The sequence below is a fragment of the Blennius ocellaris genome (assembly GCF_963422515.1).
Source record: "Blennius ocellaris genome assembly, chromosome: 5".
NCBI classification, from domain to species: Eukaryota; Metazoa; Chordata; class Actinopteri; order Blenniiformes; family Blenniidae; genus Blennius; species Blennius ocellaris.
Window position 1 is genome coordinate 24,647,019 of NC_137654.1, and position 23,815 is coordinate 24,670,833.

Here is a 23,815-nt window from a genome sequence, read left to right on the forward strand (position 1 = left end):
CTGCTGTAACCTCATACTCTGTGGGGGAAATCAAAGACTTTAACTGGCCGACTGCTTTGTAATCTGGCACGTTGAACGTACATTCACTCCGTCTTGACTGAGGCTGGCAAAGACATATAATTTGGCTGCGGTGAACTCTGTGGTATCCTTCTGGTCGAGGGGGTAGCGGCATTAATGGCAGGCTGGGTGACCAGACCTTGACATGGGCCTGGCTCTCATCAGGCCTGCGGTCATAAAGAGGATCCAGAAACACTGAGCTAATCAGCCGCTACCCAAACCGAGCTCTCAAACTTAACAGCCACTGAAACCGAGCAACCACCTCACCAGTCCGCTCTGCAGGCGCACCGTCCTTTACTGGGCTTAACCTCGTGAAAAAAAAAAAAGTCTTAGTCGACTTAGGCTTCCATTACAAAGGTCACGAAGTACAGGCTTAATTGGTTTAGAATGGATTTGGGCTGTTAATGCAAAGCAGAGATGACACATCAACTGAATTGTCTTTTAAAGTCTTGATGAAAAATCTTTGCATTTCTGCATGGCTTAACATCTATCAAGCCCTCCAATTGGATTCCTCTGCACTCGCACAACCCATCTGACTTAAAACTGCCCTTCAGAACGGTTCAATATGCCTGCGCAGCTGAATGATTTTTCACTCAACTTAAGTCAACTGAGGCAAACACTGATAAATGCGAGTGGAAGGTTAGGTCAGGTGTGTGAGTTAATCCCCAATGGGAAGCAGTGGAGGAAATGACCCAAGGACTAATAGAAGGTGTGTGTCTGACATGACTGAGGAAAAGCAGAGGTAAAGGCACAGTGTCCAGTAAAGAGGGGGAGGAGGTGGAGGAGAAAGAGAAGGAGGAGGAAGAGAAGGAGGAGGAGGAGGAGGAGGAGGAGGAGGAGGAGGAGGAGGAGGAGGAGGAGGAAGAGGAGAAGCCAAAGCAGATGCAAGGGGCTGAGAGGTTACTGGAGCAGCAGTAGCAGAGAGGTAAGCACAGTGAGTGGTAGCCTTTTGTCCTTGTATGTCACAGTTCATGAGAAGAAAGGCTTAAGGATACAGTTACTGTAACGTCGCCCGTTTCTCGCCGTGCACTTTATCACATAAACCTCATTTCAGACATTAATTAAAATTAGCTGTCGGGATGTTGGGCGCTAAGCTAATGAAGCGCACTTCTACATTTTCTCATCGAAAACCTATTATTTCTTGCTTCTGGCAGTCGTATTGATGTGAGACGACTCACCTACACAAGTCTTTCCATCGCTGTGCAGGACGAACTTCATGTGGCACGAACACTTGGGGCCGTGGTCCGTCTCCTCACAGATGTGCTGGCAGCCCCCGTTGCCGTAGTTACACGTCACTATCAAAGGGTACACGGTTAACACAAACAGTGCTTGCAGGAAAATCCTTTTTCTACCCCCCCCCCCCCAAGAAGGTCAGTGTCGAGACAAGAATGTAAATGAAGTGAGTGAACAACCAACATGTATCTGGTTAACGCCTTACCATAGAATCAAACTGTCTAGCTTAATATATAATGGAACATTTATTCTAACCAGATTTTCCAAATGCACTTTTTCAGTCATAGAGTTACAAACATAATGTTTACTTACTAGGAGTTAAGATCAAATCAAGTAAAACAAGTTTATTTTACACTATAATTTTAATACAAGCTTCACGGTATAAACACACAGCAACATAATTTATCTTGGGGGAAAAAAAAGAGGCTGAAGCACTCATACACATTTTTGCACATTCACATTTTATGTTTCAATCCAATTTAATCAGACTCTGGTCTCGGGGACTTGAATTTCCATCTTAGACTATTATCATCTCAACTTTTAAGCTTCAAGCTTTTCTATTTGTCAAGGGGAAGGAATCAGTGTCAGGTCAATCTGGAATATCTCTTAGGTTGGCTGCTATAAACAGAGATGCCAAAAAGACTCACAATATTCACTTAAGTAGAAGTGCACATACTTAAAAAAAACCACTTAGAAATGTAAATAACAATTCAGCTTCCCTACTTATGTGAAAGAATAAAATGATACTTAAATAACCTGAAGTACAAAATCAACACTGTTGAACCTTTTTGTTTAGGTGGTGTACACGTGCACCACTCCTGATGTAGACTAACCAATGTTATTGTCGTCACCTTTTCTAGCCTCTGGATGATTCACTGTTAGTTACATCCATCTGCTTTGAATTCTTTCATTGTTGCACTGAAATGAAAGCTTGAGAGGTTGAAATAAGTAACACGCCCGTGTGAAAATGTAAGTAGTGGAAACACAGGTATCTGTATTCAAATGTGTGTAGTAAAAGCTAAATATCATTAGAATAACAAATGTCCTCTATTTTCCCATGCATTCATATGTCACTGCCGTTTATTCATATTTCGCCCCTGTATATTAACTCTCTCTTTATTCTCCTACAGGCTGAGTGGGTGAAAATTCCTCATCTGTGGTGCATGTCCCATCAGCCTTCATTATTTAGATTTTTTGGTTCTCTGTCCTGTTCTTTCATATTTTTCTATCTCCTGACACCAACTGGTCAAGGCAGACGGGCTCCACCTGCTATTCTGGTTCTCCTGGACGTTTCTCCCTGTTTCTTCCACCATCGGCTATGCTTGTGCATGCGATAATGTTTTTTTTCCAATGATGTAAATAAAGTGACATTTTTAAGTATTGGACTGAATTAAGATAAACAAGTCTTAAGTGAACATTGTGTACACTAAAGACACTAAAAAGTGACAGTATGAGAGAGCTGGTAGTTGAGCGATTCTCAGCTAACTTTAAGATGTGCTGTATTATGAAAGGTCTGCATATCAAATCATATTCACTTGCTTTTTTTATTATCTTAATACGAGCAACAGCACCTGGCATTCACAGCTCTGCAGCGGTTTGAAGTGGCACTTTTTTTAGTTGTGCGCTCTCTTTCCCAAGGCGATATGCTCTCCAGACGTACATACTGAGGACTTAGTTCACACTTCAGTCATTCAGAAGGTTTCAAAGAGCCAAACGTATATATAGTAAAGATTTTTCCAAGGTGAAAAACAAACACACAACTCAGTCCCTGAGTCTAAACAACACGCTGCCATAATGAAAGTGGCCTCATATTTTTTACAAAGGCAAGCTATCTGCTTCAAACCTTGAGTTGCACAACTTATAGCAATTAAAGCTCTGTATGTGACCTTTAGCTGTCGTTCAGCAAATCTCCTTGGTTATTAAAGGCTATGTATAGCTGGGCTTAAATTAAGGGCAAATCTGTGTAATATAATGCACAGAAGGGCATGCATTGATTTACATATTCACCACCTCAAGTGTCCAATCTATGCTAATTACATAAACCACTATCCTGGGTTTATTAATTCGTTACTGCTCAGGCTTAATCTTTTTATCTTACTGACTGCAGAATTATATTGCAGCTGCAGAGGAAGTAAGAGGTCACATTTCAAAACTGTAACCGAAACTACTCACTAAAAGTCAAAATGGATACAGTCAGCAGGCTGTAAAAGTAATTTCATGCATCATAACAAATACCATTTTTTTTCCTGAATGCACAACAAACAGACTGATGTCATTGCAGGAATATCAGGAAAATGATCATTTCTTGTGCAGGTTCAAGTATAAATAAATTCATAAGCCCACAGGTGTGGGGGAGCTTAAACTTCTGCGCTTTTCGGACACCTGTGATGACAGAGCACGATCGGACCGAGGCTTCCACAGCCATCCTGTCTGCACCCTACCGTCCCAGCGCCTTTTGCCCTTTTCCTGGGCTGTCACAGAAAAACTATAGAATAACACTTCTCCAATCCTTATCCAAACACAGACAAATCCCCCATCAGCCCTGGCCCCAGCTCTGACAGGATGATCTCTGTTGCACAGCAACAGGAAGTGTGCGCTGTCCGTCAGAGCCGTCCCCTTCGAGTAACCTCCACACTTGCCCTGGTTGTGTAAATGATCGCTCCCCATTTGATAAACATGTTTTTCTTTACGAGGACTATTCAGGAGATTAGTCACGGCTTGGTAATGCAACATAAATGTCAGTAGCCAGCTTCTGATCTCTTCGACGGCATCTGTGGAATTAGTGTAATGATCCATCATCGTCTAGTTTGCAACCCTGCTCACCTTTTCAGGAGGAGCCGATAAACCTTCCCTCTGATGTATTTCTGCAGGGGTGTGTGTGTGTGTGTGTGTGTGTGTGTGTGTGTGTGTGTGTGTGTGTGTGTGTGTGTGTGTGTGTGTGTGTGTGTGTGTGTGTGTGTGTGTGTGTGTGTGTGTGTGTGTGTGTGTGTGAGTGTGTGTGTGTGTGTGTGTCCCAGAGGGGGGACTATACTTGAGGTTGAGCTGACTTACATTTGCAGTCCTTCATGTTACGGGTGAGCTGGAATCCAGGTCGGCACTCACAGGAGATGCCACCTTTCTGCGTCTCCCTGCAGATATGAGCGCACCCGTGATTCTTGTCCATGCAGGTGGGTCCCTCCTTTGTTCCTTCTGATTGCACTGTGAAGCAAAAAGCAGGAGCAGGAAAGAAAAAGAGAGCAACAGAAAGGGATTAGGGGGAGTAGTTTATCTTTAAATGCCACAGAAAGATTACACAGTGTTTTTAAAGCCAGAGACCGTTCAGTAAACTAAAGCAGTTTGGCTTCAAATTAACTATCAGAAAGATGGTAAGAGGACTTAAAAAATGTTCAAATGCCTGTCACGCATTCTGACCTCTCAGTGCCTCTTATGCCTACTGCTGGTGACTGACATGCCCAGTACCCCTTTACAAAGATCCCAGCACTTGTTGGAACATGCTCGCTCTTTTCAGGCTATAAAAAGGAGGCTGCCTCCAAAAAGAATAAAACTCCCAGCAGGAGCTGATCCCGTAGACCTGTAATTTTAATTGAGGTAATCCCCCATAAAGAATAGAAAGGAGGAACACGGTGAAAAAAAAAAAAAAAAAAAACCTTGCTTGGTTAAAATCCTTCTGCAGAGACAAAGATCAAAAGGGATTGCACTGAAATAAGAGTGTGGGTGCACATTTTCATGAGTCATCAAGGTTGAAGCAGTTCACAGAGATTGTGATAAACCTTCAATGAAAGAAAAGTTGAAAAAGAAAGCTGAAAAAGACTATTTTTTTTAATTGTTCAAAGCTGAACAAAACACAACACACAAATGCATCAGTTCTGTGCGGTGGAGTATAAATACCTGGCAAAGAAGCACACAGCAAAACATTTCTATGACTGAGACCCCTGTTTCATGAATTATAAGGCAAACGCACGCAGCGATCCGTCTGCTTTGCTCCCAGTGTGACAATGCCAGCACCTTGGAGGGAGAAGACTCATATTTGACTTATTCACTGAGAAGCTCTGCCGCACTACAGATGCACAGATAAACCCCAGCCCTCTGGCTCATTAAAAACCAAACACTTCTCCTTCTTTCTTCCGTCTCATCTGGCGAACAGGGAGGCAGCGAGCGCACTGTCACACTGTAGGGCGTTTGGAGGTCTAACTTTCTTAATTAGCCAGAATTGAAGTATTTGCATATGTGCGTCAAAGTGTCAACTCCTAGTAAACGCATATGATCCTGTGCACTCTTCCTATACACTTTAAATATCATGAAACAGTTTTAGTAACTGTATGTTGTGACAGAGTAAATTCTACGTGCCTGCCTCCAGGGCTACAAATGGAAAGCGATCTCAGCTTGACAGAAACAAGATTTTTACATCATTCCATCCGCAATTACTTATTTGTGTACTTCAAATACAGCCTCCATAACCTTCCCTAATGATGCCCTCTTGTTTTATATATGTTTTGCCAAAAAAACCTCCCCTTTTATGTGTTTCCACATGTGGTTGATGTCAGGAATCTCTGTCTTTTTTATACTTTAAGGAGCTGACAATGCGAATCTGGCACATAATTCCATCCTCCTGGTTATATACTGTCCATCACTTTAAGTCTGTCAACATGTGTCACAAGGTCACAGACTTTCTTCGCCTGGGCTGTTGACATTCTTGCAGAATGAGTGATTTATCCGACGCGAACTGCAACAACAGTCACACAAAGACTCGGCACTGAGCAAACACCGGGCCAAGGAGCAGAAAGCTCGCCAGAACTGAGTGAAGTGACCATGAATGAGCATCAATAGGGCAAAGGCTTTAAAGTGCTGAGAATTTCACAGCGAGTCATGTGGATATTTAAGCATAATGAGGAATTCATGGAGGCTTTTTCTTGGCTGTGTCTCTATCCAAGGCCACAGCAAGAAACTTAACAGAGGATTGAATTTCCAACCAGTTCCCTATGGACTAACGATTACTTTCTAAGGTTGCATTATGCATCCCAAACCTCACTTCACTCACTCTGCATTTTTATGCAGCCCCTCTACCCAAATGCTACAGACCCATCCATCAATAGCATGTCGGGCTGAGGCCAGAACCTGGGCCTTCCATCTCTCCGAGGACTAATAAAAGCAAAAGTGTTGACACAAAAGCCCTTTTCTCCAGGCTAGACTATCATCCACCATGTGTAGCTCCCTCCAACTTTCTGCCAAAGGCCTCCAGTTTTTATCATTACTAAATGGTGGGAATCCGAAAGAAAAACATCCTTCGATATGGAGGTGGATGGGAAAGTGAAGAAGAGAAATAATGATTTAAACAACCTCAAGTTCATACATGCCATTATCCACTAAAACAATCCGATGACCCATAAAACATAACACTATATGTAGAAACTAATAAAAAGCCATCACAGACTACTTCATAGGCAGAAAGCTGGACAGGATATAAAGTCCAACGTTTGGGTGGGAGCCAGTCCAATATGAGCTGGAGAACAAACCAGAAGGGATATGGGTTTTCACACAGCTCGAGACAGACAAGCGTCATCGAAACCACTGCACTTGTGGTACAAGAAGGAAACACTGCAGTTAACCAAGAAAACAAAAGAGAGTGTTCCTGCTGCAAAGAAACCACAACTTTATCCTCCCAGGACAGGTCGCGACCTCTGAACAAAACACTATACACTGCTGCTGCTGCTGCTGCCAGAGGAGAATAACTCTGAATGTTATACGTAATGACAGATAGATGTTGAAGGGTCGAATTGGTATTTTGGGAAAAACATAGTGTATGTGTAAAAACTGAAAAGCCACAGCATCCAATTATCTTAGCAGCCCCAGATTATATTTATAGGAAACCTCACTGTATTACCATGGTATGTCACTTTTATGCAGATGTTTTATTTTTTTTTTAAAGCAAATAAGCCAAACAAGATCTCACAAGTTCATGAATGAGCTTTATACTATAGCCTATATTTGCAGTATATCTTGATACATTTTCAACCCACTCTTTTGTAAAGGGCATGTTTTTTTATTGACAATGAGTCATTATAACCGATGCGATTTTAAGCCGTCAACATTTACATCATCAGTTGTTACTGCCGATCAGAGTCTGATCCATTATCAAACTTGGAAGGTAGATAGATCAACCGCCCCTTGCTCCACACGCCAATTAAATACATTCACACGAACGCTTCACCCACCAAGGGGAGCATGAAAACAGCACTGTACACTGTCTCTTGTGTTTTAGTTATTTTGTTTTAATAGAAACATGTGGCACAATTCTGACTGAAGATGAAAAATTAGGAAGAAAAAAAATCAAACATCTATTATGCAAAACTACCAAAACAGTTTACCAGAACACAAGATGATAAAATGCCAACAAAGTGCTAATAAAAAAAAAAATTGCACATGGTTACATTTCAAGATGAGACTCGTTTGAAGGTTTTCAGTGCATATTTGCTCTGCACGAAATGTAAGATGTGTTTGCTAAGATTACATATAAAATGGTCACACCTAAAGAAATAACAGCATGCTCCTCTGGGATAACATTGGCATGGTAAGTTCTTTTTCTGTCTCCAGGAGCAAAATCTATTTGTGTTTTATTACTGCATTACTGAAACCTCAGTTTAATATGTGAGATCAGTGGCATTGCCTGCAGGACGTGGCACTGATTGCAGGTCACATCGAACGGCTGCCTTACTGAGAACCATCGGGTGTACAGCTGAAGATTTACAAATGACTGAAACTCCCATGAACAACTCAGCCTTAAAGGAAACCTGTGGGGAGAGATTGATAAAAGCTCAAATCAGTATATCAGCCAGTGGCTTTCAATGTAAACTTGGCAGTTTGTGAGCTCCAAATAAACGAGCAATTCCTACTGCTTATTCAGAACCCAGAGCAGCTTTTCATAAATTGCTAAAAAATCTACTGAAAACGTACCATTTCCCAACATAGTAAAACATCTGTATCTCACCACAAAGAATTCCGGTGGACCGCACGCTCCACACAGGAGCTGCAGACTCTGTATGACTTTCCTTCTGAGGTAAAAACCTGCCTACCAAGAAAATAAACAACAATAAACTTTCAACAGCAGGGTATGAGTTTTAACATAACACGAGGAACTGTGCAACAAAAAAAAAAAAAAGAAGGAAAGTTAACAACTCCAGCTAGGATGCCAACTTCTGTGATCCTCAAACAAAAGATCCAAAGAGGCCACAAGTTCCTCACCAGAGCACTGCAAGCTCTCTTAAACCTGAGAACCATGTAGTGGGGGGACTGAAACAATGGGGCTGAAGTAGTGGAAGGCATGCCAAGGGTTTATAGTCTGCTCTGAGTGCTTGGGGCAGTGAAAAGAGGGCTCACAGTCCGCTCTGAGCCGCTGTCATACATGTCAGAGGGGGGACGGTCCCCTCTTTGCTGGAGAACATTAAGCAGCTAGCGAGTGTTGGGTGGATACAAACTGAAAAGAAGGGGCCTAAACATGGAGCCACCACACTATTAAAGCAACATTCCTTCCTCTTAGATAATGGGCCCTTAAAAGTTTTAATAGGAGGATAAAAATGTCAACGCATGGAAAGGAGAATGGGAAAGTACTGGACTGGGTTGGGCTGAGCCGCGGCGCAGATGGTCAGACAGACTAACAGGGCAGAGAGCTGGTCAAGGAAGTAACTCTTCCCCCGCTGACTCTGGCCTTATAGAGAGCGGAGAGAATCCATCCAAGTGCTACTGTTTGGTTTGTCTGATTTTCTGCAGATCCCAAAGGCCTTGTTGAGGCTGCTCATTTCACTCCCTTTTTCAGAGGGGAGCCGCAAAAGGCATAAACAAGCAGTGAATGGAAAAGACAGCAGAGTCTCTGGATTCTGGACCGATACATTTCACTGCCAGAGGACTTATTGTACAACTTTAGCTTAGTATTATTGTACTCACTGAAAAAAAAACAAGACATGTACAGTTACCCAGCAGGCCAAAACAAAACAAGACTTTCTATTTATACTGGACCGATCATAGTTTAGACTAAAGCATATAGGATAAAAACGAAAATGAGCTGAAGAGAATCTCTTCTACTTTATAACGGCAATAGTAGACACAGTCTTGCACTGCGGAAACTAGGTGTATGCATCCATTAAAGTTCGAGTAGGCATTAACACACAAGAGTATTTGCATAATTTATGCATGTGGTGCACGTATTTGTGTACGTCTGCCCATCTCTGTCATAGACAGTTGTGCAGCACCTGCTGGGGACTTGCCACTCCTGCCGTCACTCTTCCTCTCATTTTATCAAGGTCACCTATAGCTGAAGAGTCTCAGAGGAACCAAGCACCCTCACTCGAGCACAGACAACACAGCAAAGCACATCCAGGACACCAACTTAAAAACGTACTTAAATGCGGTGATACAAAAGCTATGTGACACAGTGTGTTCTAACAGCGATGCATTCTTTTGAATAATCAAAGCAAAAAGCAGCTGAAGAAGGCATCTGTCTCTGCAGAGTTCAGTCTGGCCCTTTGGTTAAAGCCATGACAGCCAAGTGTTAGTGGAAAAACCCCACTGGCACTCTGGCAGTCTGCAGCAGCATGCTGGGCTGGCCGGCTTAGAGATGGCCTTCAACAAACCCACGAGGAAAAGGGATGCCCATCTCAAATGAGGTATGGAGAATTCAGTGGCAAGGCAGCCAACATTTGCAAAAGCCCAAGCCACTGATGTATATTTGTTAAAGGGTGGGGATGGGAGAGCGAGTCGGAGCATGGAGCCTTGTGACTGTCTGGACAAAGAGGGAATATGAGGGGGGAATAATGTAAGAAACTAGAGGAAGGGAGAGGGGGAGAAATACATAGATACATAGAGTGAGAGAGAGAAAGAGAGACCAGGGGATGGGGTGGAAAGAAAGACATAGGGCACAATAAGGTGCCCCATATGTCTCCATCTCTGCAGCATGAAGCCTTTGCTCCACTTCCCCAGAAAAGGAAAAGAGCCTGGTTATACGGTTGGGCTGCAGAGCAATGGAGCAGTGACTTTTGCACTTGTAAAAACAGTTCTGTGGCCAATGCACAGACAGGCGGGCAGGCAGGCCTACTGAGAACCAACAGGAGGGACATGCAAGAAACACGCAGGCTCCAGCACAATGGGACAACCACATGTGCTTATATAAAAGCTTATGAAATTTATTTTCAAGAATTCAAAATGTTTAATAAGGCATTTCATTTTAGTAAACGTTAATCATTGCATCACTAAAACGACACGAAGTGTTGGCAAAAGAAAACAGTTAACTGATCCATTTACAATACGAAAGACAAGCAGCAATAAAAGTGGGTTCAATGACTGTGCTTGGCTGCACATAAAGAGCAATAACATGCATGAAAAGCATACATAACTAATGATACATGATGTGACCATTTATTCTACATTTGATGGAATTTATGGGTAAATTACTCATTCTGCTGCAACTCTGACCAGTGCAGAAAACACACGTCCTGAAGGCGACACACCGCAGTCTGCATCTTAAATGTCATACCACAACATGTCCGAATGTGCCTCCAGCAGAATTAAATTGCACATTATTGAGCTGTGTGCTTGTGCGTGCAACTGTGTTTATATGTTGTTTTATATTTTGTTTTGAATGCGAGAAAACAAGCACAAATGGGACACGGGCTGAACAAGGGGCGACAACCCTTTAGAGAAACTAATTAAAAGTTGTAAGCAATGGAAAAGGTTTGCAAGGGCAGAGAAAATATTTCTTGGAGAAAAAAAAAACTATATTGTTCAAAGAAATGACACATATTAAGGTGACTGATTAAAAGCAAGGTTGTTTTGCTCTACATTTGTCTAATGTAATGATTAATTGTTTGGGTTTTTATAATTTTGACATAAAATCTATTGTAGGATTTCATTAGAGAACATCCTTCACTTATCTGTCGATGCAAGATACACCATATAGTTCACAATTGCCCTCTTTGTGAGTGCAAACCCTGCATGCTGTTGTTTTATGTTCATCTGTTTCTGATTGTGCACTCTGGAGACTGAAGTTGCTCTGCCTGTTGCAGATTCCTGCAGCAGAGAAAGGTGACAATAAAGCCCCGAGGCTCAAATAATCAAAATGTTCTCCGCTATGAGCTTTAGACACTTTGTAATATAATCATCAAACCGGTGTGATCTCCAGCAGTTTTCCTCGCAATCCTGCTCATCATGTGTCTATTTTGATTGGCAGTGATGGGGGAATATGATCTTGAGGACAGCTTCTTTCCAGCTTGTGCGAGTTCAGCTCTCCCCCGCTGCACATGGACTCTGCACGGGGCATGCTCCGACTTTCAAATCACATAACTGTGTTGTATGTATTCAGGACTGCAGACAAAGGTACTGAATACATAAGTCACTATACGTGACTTACATAATCTTCCATCAGTGTACACTTAAAGGTAATTGCCTGACTGGATATTCAGAAATGTACAGACAGAAATTATGGATGTGTGGGTTGACTGAGCCTGAAATTCCTGAATTCCAATGTGCTGGATCCCGTCTCACACACATACGTCCCTGTCATCCTCCTGTATGAAAGAGATAATAAATCAAATGCAAAGCAGTGGAACCTTTTCTTGACCTAACTGGCATTCCTTTTAACCGCTAAGCACCCTGCCTGGCCTTTGAAAAGCATTATTTCTTGACTGGAAGAAATGTTTAGAGAGAATAAATGAACTGTTACATTTTGGCCAGCGAGACGATGGAGCCTTCATTTGGCCAAAGTTTTTCCTGCTGAGGGGGGCAGGGGCAGGTCTAATAAGAGGCAGCCAGCAGCAGCCTTGTCATTAGCTGAGAGGCTGGTAGACCCCTGCTGCCTAATTGGCACAACCACACTGCTAACAAGGCCTCGCTACCAGCAGGGGAAACAGACTGGTAGAGCCGGGCTCTGCAGTGACCAGCGCTGCACCGTCCACAGAAAGGCTACTAGTAGTTGCCCAGGGAACACCTGACCCATTGATGGAAGAAATGGAAAGCTGATGTCTTTTTAATGAGAACAATAAAGCTCATGAGCAAACTGCACCCCAGGCTTTGCTCTTTAAGAGAAGGGCTGGCAGAATGGATGAAGCCGGGCATTTAAACCGACTCGGCTGGGAGATTGAATCAACTTTCATTCCCTCAATGATTTTTTTTTTTTTTTTTTCTGAGTCACATGTGCATAATTTTTCAGTGAACTGGCAGAATGAGATTTGCAGCAATTCTGTAGAATTGTTGCCCAATAACTTGACAAAGCCATTTCCATTTCCTTCAAACACACACTGTTGTAATAAGAGCAGTAATAATAAGCAGATGAGTGGTCGTTCTGTCTGTTAGTCTTTCATAAACAATGAAGCAATGACAGGGCAGTTATCTGAAAGGGTGACGGAAGTTTGTAGATTTATATCCACTTTAATCTCTTGATCCAAATGGATCTCATCTGGAAGCAATAAAGACAAAATTAATATTAAACTGGAAGACTAACAGGAACTGGGGACATTTATCAAGAAAGAACAAATGAGAAGGAGGCGGGATGGAGGGCTCGGTGGATCAGACTGGTGCTCAACTGTGTGCCTCTGACAGCGTCGATATTGTAGAACTGCTTTGGAACACATGATCTGCCTTTTCACCTCACTCAAAAAACACTGCGTTTATGAAATGCAAACATTGACAGTTCACTAGGCCAGACTACTCTCATAAACCAGACTTCCAAGATCCTCATTTCATCATCCAGGGAAATTAGGAACATCACAATCTAATGACTCCCAGCATGAGCACTCATTTCATAAAAAAAATTAGAGTGAGAGCGACGAGGAGGGCAGAGGAGACGAGACACTTGGTTCATGCTGCACATGTTGACCGTAAACCCCCAGAAACCAAGAGAAAACATTCACAACAAAGCCCAGTGTGAAGCAGCCCGGTAATCTGTACACAGCAGGACAATTATTCCTTGAACTAGTGCGTTTTGTGACAATGTAAACAACTGTTCATTTTATCTGATGCTGCTGCGCGAAGCTGTGAATACAGAACAGAGGCAGAATAAATATACAGTTCACAGCACCAGCACAACACAGAGCAGCATCGCAAACTAATTATTCTTGCAGCGGAAATCTCTTAATGTATCTATTCAACTTAAATTGAAATGTATGTTTTCCAAGAAGTCAAAGCTGTTTGTTTAGACTCATTCAATAACTAAAATTTGTATGTATAATTCTGCAGCGATAAGACCAGAACGCACAGCACCCACACCATCTGCAGGTCTGACATCCAAACCGATGCTTGGTCCCATCTGTGCTCAGAGCGCTCCCCATGTTAATCTGCGACTGTCCATTACTTTGTGCCATTGCTCACAGAAGTATGGAGGTCAAAGAAACATGCCTCGATGGACAGAAACAAAAAAACATGTCATTTTATCAGGCTGAAAGTGTAATTATGTGAGGGATGACTGCGCTGGGGCAGATTGCTAGAGCGGTGGTCAGCAAAGTCACCGCCGCAACAGTGCTCCTGGTTCACTGGGGCAGTGGCCTGGAGGGGGGAGAAACAAGCCTGTGATTGGAGGCTTGCAAGTTTGAATGTCACTGACCTGAGCCGAGCCCTTCACCCCTGCATCTGCTGGACGACGAGACATTTCCGTGACAGCATGTTCTCCCTATGCCTTCCTTGGTTTATTATAAATACTTTTGCTTTCATTCCACAACCTTGAGATGTATGTCGGGTTGAATGGAGGCAAACATCGACACTGTGCATCAGTGTTAAGGTGGTTATGCACACGCGATTTTGTCCATCTCATGAGAGAGACCAGCAACATTTGATCGTGGCTTAAAATCTGTGTTGATGGTTGTGCAACTTGACACAATGTCAGACCTTTCACAAGGGCCATTAAACCAAAACCAACAGTCTGACTGCTGCTGCATTGTACAGCTACAAATAGTCAATAGAAATATTTTAAACATTACTCAATACATTTATTAACATCTATTTATTTTGTTCAGTAAATTCTTTTCTTTCTTTTTTTTTTTGCTAACCTAATGTACCAATGCCTATGCATTGAGAGGTCTGGCTCCAAGGAGTCCATAACCAATTTCTCCATGTAAAAAAATTATAAAAGTATATACAGTATCTTTAAAGAGCTGCTGCTGTGAGTTTTGACAGTCTGGTTATTCACTGTTACAGCAAAGAAAGGTAGTTAACTGAATGTGGCGAAGCTCCCGATATCTCTCCTCGCAGGTGTCGAAAGTACAAATTAAAATGTGCATTTACAGGGAGTCAGCATCAACAGCGGCAAGGTTGTTAACAAGCTTCCACTTTCCAAGTGGCAGCTAATCTGTTTGATATAGAAAGCAAAGGGTCAAACTAAAGCATGAGCTAGTGTTATATGGCCTTGTTACAAACACTTCTCAGATCAATGTTTGAAGGATTATTGTATGCTTGAGTCAGCATCATGAATGCCTTTCTTCCAACATCATCTGTTCAGGTGGGCTCAGGCTTTTACTAAAGAAGACTCTTCCTTTTACTTTTAGTAAAGAGATACACCTTCCCTGAGTTTCATTGCGATATCTTGATTATTAAAGAAACTGGAAAAGTGGAAAAAGTGTTTTTATGTAACAAGTTATGTTGGTTGAATTAATACATCCAGTCAGCACACATTGAGTTTCCATTGTCAATTTGGCATCAGAGTTCACAAAAAGGTCAAAATAGAATGTTCCGATGGGAAACACAGTTAATTGAGCTAAAAAGTGCTGTTTGACATAAGAAAAGCCATGCAATGAGTTGCACTTAATTATTACACTCATAAGAGAGTAAATTCAAATGTGTGAATCTCATGTATCTTACAGTACCTTGCTTAGTGTTTTCCAGTAAATCCAAAGTTTTCTTTTAGAAGATGGCAGCCAACTTAGAAATAGTAATCTTAAGCCTTTCTCTGTATGTATAGATGTTCATATTTTCGATGCAGCAAAGCTGCCTTCCTGCAATATCCTTTTGTTGCATTCCACACTCCCCAACTCTATGTTTCTCTGTCAAATAATAAACTCAACCAAGTGGCAACCCAACCTCATAGCAATTAATTTTGATAAATTGTGGATTCTTAAAATTATAGCGAAATCTGTCTAACTAAAGAGGATTTATTGCAAACTGCACACAGGTTTGTAAATTTAGCAACTGAGGAAATTGGCCAGAAGACAGAACGTTAATCAAAAATGCTCCTGTGGCTCCATATAGAGCGAGGGCATTATGCGTGTACACATGTCCACGGAGCTCCTGTATGTGGTGCGTACACCTCGGAGCAGGTTAGCTCTTCTTCGCCAGTCACGTCTCCATCCCACAGGAACGCTCTATAAACAAGAGGTGTGTCTGCCAGAAGCTACACCTTTAATTGTTTTCTGTGCTCACAGTCCCCCGCAGGCCATTCCCATACCACAGATACCTTAAAATGCTGCCAACGACTAGATTGGTTCAATTTGAAATGGTGTGGGGAAAACAAAAAGAGATTTATCCTCGTTCTGCTATTTTTCCCCCCTTCCTCTCCTTCAGACTGAAGACTTAACTTTTTTCACTTTTCATTTAGGGCCTGTTAAGGCTGATCCCACTCTGAGTTCAAATGTGTACAACTCATCATCTTATCATATATCAAGGAGCAAATAGTTCTTCAAACATGTGCTTCAACCGGGAATACAAAGCCTGCCATCTAAAACAGACACAGTGTGTGTGTGTGTGTGTGTGTGTGTGTGTGTGTGTGTGTGTGTGTGTGTGTGTGTGTGTGTGTGTGTGTGTGTGTGTGTGTGTGTGTGTGTGTGTGTGTGTGTGTCTCTAACCTTTGGGCCTCTGGATGCAGGTATGCTGGTTGTCACTCAGGAGGAATCCTTCTCTGCAGCGGCACTCGTAGCTGCCCATCATGTTGACACAAATCTGTTGGCATCCACCGTTGCCTTCTGAGCACTCGTCCACATCTGCCAGGAGACACACAAAACAAAACAGAATTTAGAGAGAGAGAGAGAGAGAGAGAGAGAGAAAAAAAAGAGCTCTTCCACCACAGAACAAATGTTCCGCAGATTAGTGCTTGTCTGAAGGACGTCTGGGATCAAATCACAGCCTGTTTAATGGACCAGTAACGTCTCACATGAATGACAGGAATGCAAATACATTGTATCCATTCAGAAGTACCGAACAAGTAACAATTTACAGAATGAAAGAAAAAGCTAACATTTACGTGTGACTTTTAAAAAAAGGACATGTTTATCGCCATGGGCTAAAACAACACTGTAGCAATGGAATTAGCTGTGAGTCATTATATTATCTATTCAGCTGGAAATTAATTGATTGCATATAGAATTGTCTGTTAACAAAGTATATCACCAAGAGTCAGCAGCCATGCTCGAGAGGGTGTCAGACTGCAACTTAGTTGATGTCCACCGTGTTCACCCCAGAGAGAGTATAATCAAACTTTACAGGTTAACAGTATTAAATATGGATAAGTATGGAATACTATAGATAATTTAGTTAGTATTGAAATTTGTGGTGTCCAAAGTTGAGAATAAAAAAGGAATAAAGTCAGGTCTGGTTCACTTTACATGCCGCCATTTTCAATCTCAGAGGGTAAGATGTAAACAAAATACGCATTGAACGGCTCTTATGATATTTATTCTGGAACATAACTCCATAACTACACTGTGTGATGAGCTAAATTCAACGTATTAGATTGTTGCGATGGCAATTTTGTCAGTGAGCATCAACAAACATTTAAATTGATGGAGTGAAAACAGCAAAAGGAATTCTTCTGTTATACAGATCAATTACAATGAATATCGCATTCCTCAAGTCATTAATTTGCTTCACTTACAGATTTTTGCTACATACTGTGTTCTGACGACCATCAAACTGCACCAGAGTACTGAGGACTAACTTGTGTACTAAGTCTGTTTGTTAGATGTGCACCAGGGTGCAGATGGCAGCATCAACACTTCTACAAATGGGCTGCTCTAATGTAGCAATCATAGCAGTCTTTGTGTAAACACAATTTATATAGATGACAATCAATACAACGTTACGACATGTGATTGTGTATCGGCGACTCCCTTCTGGGGTCGGCACAGTGTTTGATTTGGCAAAAGCTGTTTTTATTGAATGATCTTCAGGACAGTTTTTTGGTTTAGTGCCGTGTTCAGTGACCCACAGCAGTGACACATGAGTCAAATTCAAACCAGCAATGTATAAATAGAATCGCTTTAGAGAAATATCATGAAGTATGAGGTGTGCCATTTTTAATGAAAAACTTTTCTTAAGATTCATGCAAATTCACCAATCACTTGAAATTCTCATAAAAATCACAAATCAAACAAAAGAAAAACAACAACTTTACTCTGGTAGTGACAGAAAAGAAAACAATTGGTGAATATTTACTCTGGTGAACTTGAATGTCACGGTTATTTTTAATAGCACTACGGCCATGTTTGAAATACTTCAATGTGGGCTAAAGTTTGTGTAACAACCAAACAGTAAAATTAAGGTTTCTGAAGACACAACTGCAACAGGGATTAAAATTTGCCAAATGTGTTCGGTGTATAAAGCTTATCTGAAATTGAATTGGTAAAATGTGCTGCAGTGGCATCCAAAAGAGCTCATCAACTCTGCGTAGTACAAAGTAATGAATTCACAGCTCGACAGGACAACCAGAAATTGTGGTTTGAAGGCAAATGTAGTACAGAGGAAGAAAAAAAAACAAAACACACAAGACTCCAAAAATGGATACGCTGAAAAACTAGAGAAGCTTGTCTTAAGCTGTCTGAAGAGGTCGTGTCTGTCTTAATGGTTATCTGACATGGCAGCACACTGAAGCTGCACTGAAAACCTCCAACTGTGCAGCACTAAGCCATAAAAATGCGCAGGCAGCACAATCCCTTGGCAAGTGGGAAACTTGATCCACCTGGGCCAGAGTACCTGCTGATGACGAGTGTCTGTCAGCCCCGTGACGAGAGGAATGCAGCGAGAGGGAGGAGGTGGGAAAAGAAAAGTAGAGATGGAAAGAGGAATGAGGGCGGGGGGGGGGTCAGTGGGTGTGAATTCACCTCAAGCGCACAGAGAGGAAGGGCATTTACCGAGGTGTCGCCTGAGGCTCCGTTCTGCCACCAAGCAGGAAAGAGAAACTGACCACAAACGAGAGCGGCTGACTTCATTTCCACTCGTAATGAATTCTGCCCTCGCAGCAGTTCGGTCCTAATAGCACAAAAACTTTCCCCACAACTCGCGGTGTCACTTGATAAAAGAAATGAATGTACGGTGGGACATCCATTAATCTTTGCATACATCCATTTCATTTTCAAAATGAAATGTCTTGCACAGAGCCATTTGAGGCTGGTTTTAGTGCCGCCTGCTCTCCTGTACGTGACTCTCGTGCAGCTCTGGAGATGACACTCTTTCTATTCTGCCTTCCCCCGGAGACCTGCGCTCCCGGTTCGTTCCTACTGACCACACTGGAACCTTATCCATTCCTCTGCTCAATGCATTAATAATCTTCTGTATATACAAGGTTTTTTTTTCTTTTTTCTTTTAATAAACCATCATGCGAAACTAATTTGCTGTCTATTTGTCCAGTCTGAGAAGGCCTCTAGATAAAGTTTCCTTTCTGGGGAATTCTCAGCCCAGGCAGAGTTAGAAATTAAACTTCAGTCTGTCCACTTCTTTCTTCTTTTTTCCACCACACAGTATACAGACATGTGAAGCCGCTCGCGCACAAACACCCACACCCACTCCTACATGCACTGCACTCACAAAAGTGACACCTATCTACACACAACTCCAAGGGGCTGACAGGTAGGTCAGTGGCAGGCAACATTCGTGACCCTCGTCAGCTGGTGGAGTCTGCCGTCCCATCCTCACATCCAATCTCCACAACGGGTTCTTGCCACTAAAAACCAACATGTCATGTCAGCTGAGCTTCATGGGAAAAGCAAGTTAAACATTGTCTTGTGAAAGAAAAAAGAAAAAAAAGTACAAAAAAAAGTTAACATTTAAAGTCAGAGTAAAAGGGAGGGCAGTTTGGGAAAACGAGTTGTTTGGGCCTTGATTTGGCTGCTTGGTGTGGAGCCCGTGGTCTCATCTCTCCATCATGAAAGTGGCAGCCACAGAGAGAAGACCTTTGAGCTGACGGAAAGCTGGCAGCAAGTTACAGCTGCACCTTTGCAGATAAACTGTTAGCAGCCCCCCCCCCCCCAAAAAAAAACCTCCACAACTCACAGGAAAACATTCAAACATTTGGATAAACCCGCTCTCTCGCTCTCTCTGTGTGCTTCTCTTTCCCTTTAATCCCCCCCAAAAAATTCAAACATGTAGAAGTTACACAAATACAACAGTCCTCAACTCATGCACAAAATACCCAAGAGATATGCAACCAGCGTTAGTGGGCCTGAGGGAATTCTCTTTCCATACTATCAGCGCATCAATGAAGGTTTCATTTCCTGATTCCTTCATCCCTCCAAATGAGGCGTCGCCTGTCAGTAGATCTCTTCTGTTTAAATAGCTCCCATAATTGCCTGTGTTGTGTGCTGGGCAAGGCTGGCGTCCAAAGCAAATATTTCCAAGCGGAAAGGGCTTCTGGCACGACCAGGAGAAGTGCTCGTGTTATTTGGAGTTAAAACATTTTTTAAAAATTCTCTGGGGAGAACGGAAAAAAAAAAAAAGTCTTAATCAAGTTGAAAGGGCTGCCTCACTCCTGAAAAATGAGACTCGTCTCTGACTCCATCCCTCCTTCGCTGGAGGAGACATAGGGTTCAAATGAAGGGAGATTAAGAGATTGGTTGTGTTTGCAGAGGCCATGTCTGCTGGTTTCACAGATAGCCTTGATTGTATATGTAACATTTGGCCTTGCACAGGGCGTTAGAGCCATGTAAACATGGTGGTTGCCTCACAGAAACTCCTGGACACTTATTAAAAAAAAAAAAGAGTTTCACATAAAGGTGCACCAATTTGACAAGTATTTATTGCTGACCGGTACCTTCCTTTACATGACATGAGTGAAAAATTGTTGGTATCTATCATTAAATCTGTTCATGCATCAACTGCTTGGCTTCTGTCTGCATCAGAGAGAAATGTCTCTGTGGTCTAGACAGACCAGAGACAAGGAGGTGAGTGGACCGGCACTGGCCTCTTTGGGCATTTCATTTACAAGAGTTGAAGAGACGCACACTCTTTAATAAGACAGCAAAACAGAGCCATGTGCAGCGACAGGCAGCAAAACAGCTGGGGTGCTCCAGAAGCCGACAGAGCTGCTGTGGTAGATGAACAGGCAACAGCTCGGCTCGACTTAACATCATCGAGGAAGGAGTGGCACGCACACAAATACACACATGCACACAGCCAGGTCCAATTAAAACAAGATCCCTTCTTATTTCTAACAGGATTACAGGATTTCCTTCTCTTCCTCTCCGTCGCTTCTGGAGTTTAGTGACAAATTTCGAGACACAAATCAACTGAAAAGGGACCAAGATGTCAGATTTGAACCTCATCTGAAAAGATAAAAGTCCACTGAAAGCAGGTTTTGTTTTAACAGACGTGGACCGGTCACTCTGCCACCTGGCAGCTTAGGGTTTATGAATTGATATTTTGCAGGAAGCTCTGATCTTTCATCTGCGGAACACACACTCTCTTAAATCATTAGGAGTGCGGGTGACTGTCGCAGGCTGGGAGTCTGAGACACTTACAGTATTTAGCTTTGAACAATTTATTAGTTCCAGTGCTTCCTGCCTGCCTGACCCACTGTTTCAATGCAGCTCACTGATTCACATCTGTTCTTAAATCAGCAGCAAGGCTTGATTTTCTATGCTGCTCCATACACAAAACTCATGCAGCTTTGATTGAACTCAGACGCTGCCGACTGCAGACCCGTCTCTCAGGTAACCATTTTAGTAAATAAGCACAAACGTTCAATCTCTTGCCGAGTACTTTCCCGAATGAAAAAACTATGAGCTAAGATCATGCTAAATGGTAGTATTCCTCTGTTCTTCCAAAACAAGTCTGGAAGTATTTAAAAAAAAAAAAAAAATCTAAACCTCAGGATAAGTGTTTGGGTGGACAGTGCTATGCCAAGGAGACGAGAGGCCCTGTACTGACGTCTGACGGCTCCCAGTCTGGTACATGCTTACATCCATAAGCCCAATCTCAGGCTTGAGTTTCCCTCAAAGCCCTGCCAGTGGGCTCAGCTGGAATTGTTCATTTCATGGTGGATGGGACTGAACAACCAGAGAGAAGACAGAGTGCGAGTGAGTGAGAGAGTTGATTGATCTCAGGAGCCAGTTAATGCACCAATCTCAAACCTACCCTTTAATTCATCACTCCAGCTCCTTTCCTCTGAACTCTGGAGAAAATCTCACGTCCCAACCCGATCTGTTCACGTCACACAACAAATGCAAACCGACTCTACCCTATAAGGGAGACAGCTGGGTATTGACATCTGCAGCAGGGACACAGGGAGGGTTAGTGTTAAACCCCAGGGATGTCTGCACTGTCCCGGATAATTCCGAGTGTAATTAGAGAGCTGTTAAGCTGGATCATCTTTGTATTGAATTAGTATTTAAAACACTTTAAAAAAATAAGATAGAAAAATAAATTAACATGGAGCCATTCTTTGCCAGCAGAATTGGTAACAATTTATGATATCTAAATGTTCCTAACCCTTGCTCTTGAAATCTAATTGGTATTAAAACACGTGTGCGTATCAATCCTGTAATGCTCACAATTTGTATTTCATTAAACGTCTTCACCTTGAATGCAAATAAAAGGTTCTGCAGTTGGGGTTCATTGCACCACGAAGCCCACTTCACACTGTAGGATTCTGTCGCAGATGAGAGGGAAGCAAATTGTGGCGATATCCGTTATTGTGGCTTAAAATCTGTGGTCTGGAAAATGAGGAAGGTTTTGCGAACGGCCGTTGTTACTGTTGTGCGGCCACAGATGGACCGAGACTATTTTCAGACTGTGTCGGAGATTTTCACGACCTGCGTCTCGCTACACCGCACAGTGTGACCGCTGCTACAAGCTCGAGCTAACCGCAACCGAAAAATAAATTCAACAGACGTGATGATCAAAGCGACATAAAAATTCTGATTTCCAAGGAGGTAAAATCCTGGACCACGTTCACATTCTCAGTTTATTTCCATACCAAGGTTTTCCCCCTGCACATAACTGCTACTAAAGCAGTTGCTCGATTCTTCGTTCGCTTTGCTGATCTATTTCCTGAAGGCATCGGTGACATGCGTAAGTAACACACAGGATAACCTTGTTATTCTTACACACTGAATTACATATTGACAGTAAACACTTTGAATTAAGTAGAGTATATTATTTTGCCATTTATACGATCTGCATTTTAAGTATTAAAACCTGATAAAATTGCATAATCTGTAGAAGCCTCAAAACACTTGATTATCAAATTGCTTACTATAGTTCCATGTCTTTTTTTTTATAGTATCTGTCACTCACATAAACTGAGAGACACAGGTCTTTGTGCATCATCATCTGTTTATGTGTTGTAGTAAGGTAAAAGTATCAAGTGCTCTTTATAAAGGGTTTCCCAATGATCTCCTGAAATCTTCTCGGTATATTGGTTGAAAAAAAACATTAATCATCTTTCACAATAACAACAACGATCTAAAACCTTGTTTAAAATAATTTTATGTGAGGTAATACTACAACCAATGGCGAGCACATTGTGTCCAAAATGAGAAATAACTGGGAATTAGATCAAACTTAGTGAGAGCTAGGTTTATAATTGAGTTGAAGGGAATAGTAACTGGCACGTCATCATATATTTTCTTGCCAGTGTGCGCCGTGTGGAGGTTGTCCTTAACCGCCATAGAAGAGCGGCCCACATGTGCTTAAAGGAAATGCATTTAAAAGTCAAAAGCAAATTAGCGTGAAGGTCTTTGATGAGCCGCCCTTCCTCAAAAGAACCTGGTCAATAATACATCAGTCTGAAAGAGTCTGTTTGATTAGACAACCCTGCAATATGATCCCAAAGGATTACAAGCACAGTGATACGGCTCAGATGGGCCAAGGGTGGAAATGTTCCTATCAAAAGTCTTTATTATACGTTCTCAATGCGAGTAGCAAAAACAAAACAAAACAACAACAAAAAACGTAGTCTCCATGAAAGTATATCCATTAACAAAACAATAAATAGAGTTAACAGACGTGGCCTTTTCTGCGTTGTGATTCCAAAGCTGTCCTTCAGAAGCTCATTTCATAGCTGTAATGACATTGCTTTTGTGTTGTAGATCATGTTACGTCTTTGGGGAAGGTTAAAGCAAAAGGGCGTTCATTTCCCTATAGATTGCACAGGGAATTGAGTTCTGCTGAATCAATACAAACCAAATCAGTGTTGGTCAATAGAAATCAAAGGAAAGTGGCCTGTTTAGGCTCCGTGCGTTGAGTATGTGGAGCTCTGAATTGGTTTCCCCAGCAGAAGGGAGCAACACGTTGTGAGTGACAGAGAGCACAATGACGAATGTGAGTAAACAATTCAATGACAAAAGCT

At 42.1% G+C, this 23,815-nt stretch overlaps 1 protein-coding gene across 3 annotated transcripts in view; it reads right to left on the reverse strand.

The window, feature by feature from the left end:
• scube3 (signal peptide, CUB domain, EGF-like 3) overlaps positions 1–23,815 on the reverse strand; it is an 84,860-nt gene that overhangs the window by 30,507 nt on the left and 30,538 nt on the right. For all 3 annotated transcript variants that reach the window (XM_080496645.1, XM_080496644.1, XM_080496643.1), the window contains exons 4-6: positions 16,104–16,238; positions 4,342–4,488; positions 1,236–1,352 (exon numbers count right to left, since the gene is read on the reverse strand). In XM_080496645.1, the coding sequence (XP_080352771.1) occupies positions 1,236–1,352; positions 4,342–4,488; positions 16,104–16,238 (399 nt within the window). The remainder of the gene's footprint in view (positions 1–1,235; positions 1,353–4,341; positions 4,489–16,103; positions 16,239–23,815) is intronic.